Source organism: Morus notabilis, unplaced genomic scaffold (genome assembly GCF_000414095.1).
Source record: "Morus notabilis unplaced genomic scaffold, ASM41409v2 Scaffold42, whole genome shotgun sequence".
Lineage (NCBI taxonomy): Eukaryota > Viridiplantae > Streptophyta > Magnoliopsida > Rosales > Moraceae > Morus > Morus notabilis.
Window position 1 is genome coordinate 1,082,746 of NW_010360565.1, and position 5,460 is coordinate 1,088,205.

The 5,460-nt window shown below is 34.7% G+C and overlaps 1 protein-coding gene across 2 annotated transcripts; it reads left to right on the forward strand.

The window, feature by feature from the left end:
• Positions 1 to 612: 612 nt before the first annotated feature.
• On the forward strand, positions 613 to 4,864 carry LOC21409055 (probable zinc metalloprotease EGY2, chloroplastic). Of its 2 annotated transcripts, none has more exons than XM_024164743.1 (12): positions 613 to 970; positions 1,354 to 1,417; positions 1,669 to 1,809; positions 2,266 to 2,316; positions 2,404 to 2,514; positions 2,789 to 2,863; positions 3,007 to 3,112; positions 3,203 to 3,296; positions 3,488 to 3,641; positions 3,769 to 3,976; positions 4,186 to 4,346; positions 4,481 to 4,864. In XM_024164743.1, the coding sequence occupies exons 1-12, from the start codon at positions 816 to 818 to the stop codon at positions 4,727 to 4,729; spliced, it is 1,569 nt and encodes a 522-aa protein (XP_024020511.1). In that variant the 5' UTR covers positions 613 to 815; the 3' UTR covers positions 4,730 to 4,864. The 2 variants fall into 2 exon arrangements, with proteins under 2 accessions (XP_024020511.1, XP_024020512.1); XM_024164744.1 differs by having other exon boundaries at positions 1,669 to 1,788.
• Positions 4,865 to 5,460: the final 596 nt, after the last annotated feature.

Genomic DNA, 5,460 nt, shown 5'->3' on the forward strand with positions numbered 1-5,460 from the left:
CCCCCCCCCCCCCCCCCCCCACTTGAAATCTTGGACAGCAACTCTAAGACTGTGTTTGAAATTGATCCCGTTTTTGTTTTTTATGTTTTTTGAGAAAAAAATGAAAACGTTTCTAAAACGGCGTTTGACGTAGTAAAGACAAAAAATAGAAATGAAAATGATTTTTTAGTTTAGTGTAAAATGAGAGAAAAATAAAAAATAACTTTTAGTCGTTTTTTATTTTTTATTTTCGTTTTCTCCTCTCTTGAGCAGAGAGGGAGAAAAAGAGACATTAATGAATTTTTTTCACTGAAAATAATTTCTTGATAAAACTACTAAACATATTTTTAAAAATAATTTATGTATAAAATTGAAATATTTTTATTTTTATTTTTATAAAAAAAATAAAATTATTTTGAAATGAGTTTCAAAGCTCCAAACTTCCAACATGTTTGGTCATCAAATCCCTTCTCCTTTCAGCTAGTACACGTGGTTACCTCTGATTCGTGTATTAGGTTCACCTTTCGATAAAATATAAGTAAACCAACAAATTAAAAAAATAATAAAAAATATCGTAGCGCGGGTACATATATATGTGCGCTCCAACCGAACAAATCCAAACGGACACCAAAAACGGATATTTTTCATTCTTGCCTCGATTCTTTCCCACGGATAAGATTCAGACTCCGATAGAGGGAGAGAGAGAGAGAGAGTTAGGGCTTGAGAGTTTCAAATTCGGGAGAATTCTCTCCGACATCTCAAATCCTAAAGCTTCAGCTTCAATGGCTCTGGGTTTTCAGCAAAACTAGAGCTTTTTTCGCAAAGTATTCATCACGATGAAAAGTTTAGCGGTTCTCTGTGGGAATTACATATCCTCGTCGCCTTCCAGCTCTTGCTGCGATCTCCGTTTCCAGCCCTATTTGGCTCCGCCGACCGGTGTTCGGCTAAAACGGCGTCGTCACAGCAGTTCGAGCTTCCGCTATGCATCAAGGTGACCGTTTCATGGATTTGTAAAGGTTATAGAATTCAGCCCGTTTATTTCACCTAAGTTTATAATTTAAATTTTACTAGAGTGAAAAATTATTAAAAATAGTCATGTTTAATTTATTTTACTGATTTGAGTTTAAAAATTTTTTAAAAATATCAGATTTAATTTTTTTATTACATCACATCTTAATTTGAATTGAAACTTAAATCCGTAAAGTTAACGAGGTCTTAAATTTTTTTACTACATAAAATTTTTTTAAAAATTTTTTTACATAAAGTCATATCTCAACTCAAATTGAAAATTTAAATCACCAACTAGACGAATTCTCACTTTTCTGATAATTGTCTTTTGAACGCATGATGGATAATCGATTTTAGATTTTGCAGGAAGCGAGAGGTTGATCGTAGAGTGACTGAGACGCAGACTGATCCAGATAGCAACAATAATGAGGTAAGGTTTAAAAACCACCGGGAAGGAACAAAAGGGCATTCTATTTTGATTTTTTTGGTCCCAATTTTTAGCAGTGTTGGTGCTTTTAAGACTGATTTAATTTTGTTAGGAAATGATTTATATAATGCGAAAAATGACCCTTTCTGTCATATAGAATATCCCAGAAGCATTCTCAAGAAGTTGTTAAAAGTGTCTTTTTCAAAACCAGATACGGTTTGTGGGTCGCTAACCTGTTAAATTTGTATGTTTAGGATGAAGAAGGGAATGAAGATGATGAGCAGGCACAGCCTTCCACAGACTTCTCTGCCCAAGCTCAAGATGACAACCATGTTGATCCTAAGCCTCTTGCCGCGGAACAAATAGATGACAATGTTGCCGAAACTAACTCTCATGTTGGCATTCTGGGAATTTTGTTTTAATTTTTTTTTTTTAACATATATGCTCGCTAGGAAGTGTGGAATTGCTAATTTTACTTTGCTTTGAATGATGATTTCGGTTGTTTTTTCTCTTCAAAATTAAAGATGAAGAGCATTTTCTTTTCCCTTTCTTTAGGTGGCCGCGGTGGTGATGGATCCCGGTTGTTTTTTATACATGAAAAACATTGACTCGTAATCGAATGAAATTAATTTTTAGTCTGTGATCATGTCCTTTGGCATAAAATCAACTTCTTAAGAGTTTTTGTGAGGCCTATAACTTTTTGGGGTTCAACTTGTCAATTCTATCATACAAATAATACATTTAAGTTGATTTCCAAAATGTTAGACTTCTCTTTTCATTTAGAAATCTGTATTTCTGATTGAGATATGGCTTTGACCAGATGTTTCTTTTGGCTCCTGCCTTTGAAACAGGAGGCTGAGAACGTAGAAGTTACTAGTGGATCACCTCTGCCAGGTGTGAAGGTGATTATGAATAGCAATTTTCACTATAGAGGCACGTAATCTCATATGCCTTGAATCTGACTTTTTCTTTAATAATTTCTAAAACAGCCGCAACAATTGGATGAATCAATCATAATTCCAAAAGAAACAATTGAAATACTTAAAAACCAAGTGTTTGGTTTTGATACTTTCTTCGTGACAAGCCAGGAGCCATATGAGGTAAAAATATGATTCCTTTCATCTTTTTAGCTTCACTTTTGGGTCTGTAAGAAATCTCAACTAGCAGGGAGAAGAGCCACCAGAAATTGCAGCACGGAAATAAAATTTATTGCTGATTAATATATTTTTTAGGCTTCTTATATAGGACAGGTTGTGGGAGTTTTTAAATACTTGTTTTACACGTAATGTACAGAACCAGTTGAAATTGTTCTGTATTATGCTTGCCACATGTCATTTTTTTGCATTATTTATTGACATTATGACTTTGTTATAGCTTGGAGTGCTATTCAAAGGAAACCTGCGAGGCGAGCCTGCAAAGAGTTATGAAAAGATAACAAGGAGAATGGAGGTGCCTATCTCTGTTTTTTCCGTCTATTGGCTGGACATATAGCTGTGTTTTTTTTTTTTTTTTTTTTTCATTTTACTGGTTATAGAAATTAATGATTGATTTTTATTTTATATAAAATATTGATTGACAAAACTTATATGCAGGATCAATTTGGGAATCAGTACAAGCTGTTCCTTTTAGTCAATCCTGAGGATGATCGCCCGGTGGCAGTTGTAGTTCCAAGAAAGACATTGCAACCAGAAACAACAGGTTATTTTTGGAGTCTTTCACTTATAGTTTCTTATCAAAGGAACTCTTGGTTTATAAATATCAAACGTTTTTTTTGCTTTTTTTTTTCAGCTGTTCCCGAGTGGTTTGCTGCTGGGGCTTTTGGACTTGTTACGGTGTTTACTTTACTTCTTCGGAATGTTCCTGCATTGCAATCCAACTTATTGTATGCAGTTCTTTCCTTTCCTGTGAATACTTATATTTATCCAAGGCCTTGGCTCATATTTGATTCTCAAGTCAAAAGTAACAAAACAATGTGTACACATTTACTTTAAACATGAGTTAGATGTGCCAAAAGAAATGTAATTATGTTTTAGTTATTTGGCTTTGGTAGATAATTTTTGCTATATCTCACAGATCAACTTTTGACAATCTTGACCTGTTGAAGAATGGAGCATCAGGAGCGCTAGTCATGGGACTTATTCTCGGGGTGCATGAACTCAGCCACATTTTAGTGGCAAAAAGTAGCGATGTTAAGCTTGGGGTGCCATATTTTGTTCCAAGTTGGCAGGTGTACTTTCTCATACAAAATATTTTGATTTGTTTCGCAAATTGAGAAGTTATATTATTCCTACTCCAGATATGTCTGGTGATTGATTTTGAGGTCAGGAAATTGTGACGAACTGTTTTGGTGGCAGATAGGCTCTTTTGGTGCAATTACAAGGATTTTGAATATTGTACCCAAGCGTGAAGATCTATTGAAAGTCGCAGCAGCTGGACCTTTGGCTGGATTTTCCTTGGGCCTTGTTCTTTTGCTCTTAGGGTTTTTCTTACCACCTGCAGATGGTCTTGGTGTTGTCATTGATTCTTCTGTTTTTCACGAGTCCCTTCTCGCCGGGGGTATCGGTAAGCACTTCATTCTGCATTACTACTCTCATATGCATACATATTTCAAAAGGGACAAATCTTCCAGAGCTTTATGGAAATGGAGTATTTCAATAACAAGAAAGTCCGTTGCCCCAAACATTTTATTTTTTGTACATGTAAATTTCAGAAACTATTCCCTTTGTAAATTGGAGATGCCATAGTGACTGCTTCGTGTTTTTTCCTTTTAGCAAAGCTTCTTCTTGGTGATGTGCTCAAAGAAGGCACTCCGCTATCTGTTAACCCTCTTGTAATATGGGCATGGGCTGGACTCCTCATCAATGCCATCAACAGCATTCCCGCGGGGGAGCTTGACGGAGGGCGGATTGCATTTGCCATTTGGGGCAGAAAGGTATATACCATTTTAAGCCATCACAATAAGATAATTATTTGAACTCAAAGCTTAAAGAACACACCAAGGAAAAAAAAAAGAAAAAAATCTGAGATAGAACGCTTATTGACTTTTCTATTCTTGTATTATAACAGACTTCAGTGCGCTTTACGGCTGCTGCTATCGGGATGCTGGGCCTATCCGCGATTTTCAATGATGTAGCCTTTTACTGGGTGGTTCTGATATTCGTTTTACAGAGGGGGCCAATTGCTCCACTCTCAGAGGAAATCACAGATCCCGATAACAAGTATGTTGCTCTTGGGATATTAGTTTTGCTCTTAGGATTGCTAGTGTGCTTACCATACCCCTTTCCATTCACGGAAGAAGTTGTGACGACTTTCTAGCTAGGGATACAAACCATAGTAGAGGGATTGTTCAAGAAAATGACTCTAAGCACACAATTCTGGCTCGCATTGTAGCTCACATGTACATCATCAATACAAGTCATACTCTATCATTCAGATCAATAAAAGTTATTTATTTTCTTGATTGAAAATTGCGTGAGCCAGTGAAATCGAACTCTCAAAAGATAGTTTGCACGTGTCCCACAGTTTCATTTCTCGTTTTTTATTTGATGACTAGAAAATGGTACAAGGGTAGATCACATTACAAAATAACGAGACAGAGCGGGCATGAGTTTACTCAAGTCGCCGCCCCGATGTCCCATGCTCAATCGTTGTTACTACTTACTACTATGCACTAATTGTATATTTAACATAAAAAAATATGATTTAATTTTTATTTTCACGTTTGTTCTAATGTATAATGTTATTTGAAATGTTAAATTTATTTTTTCCCATAATCAATCAAGTATTGAAAGTTGTAAAAGTAAATTTTTATTTTTAAAATAATTAAAAAATAAAAAAGTTACAATGATTACATGAAAAAGTAAACATTTGAACCAATAATAATCAAATGTTAAAATTTTCATGTGTTATACTTACAATTTCTAATGCAAATATTAATGTCAATTGTATATTTAACATAAACAAGTATGATATAATATGCTATTTTTATTTTTGTTCCAATGTATAATGTTATTTGAAATGTTAAATCTATTTTTTCTTATAATTAT

Coding starts and splice junctions, on each gene's coding strand:
- LOC21409055 (XM_024164743.1), top strand. CDS start 816: ATGAAAAGTTTAGCGGTTCTCTGTGGGAATTACATATCCTCGTCGCCT. Junction 2,317..2,403: donor CACCTCTGCCAGGTGTGAAG/GTGATTATGAAT, acceptor TTTCTAAAACAG/CCGCAACAATTGGATGAATC. Junction 3,977..4,185: donor CCTTCTCGCCGGGGGTATCG/GTAAGCACTTCA, acceptor TTTTCCTTTTAG/CAAAGCTTCTTCTTGGTGAT.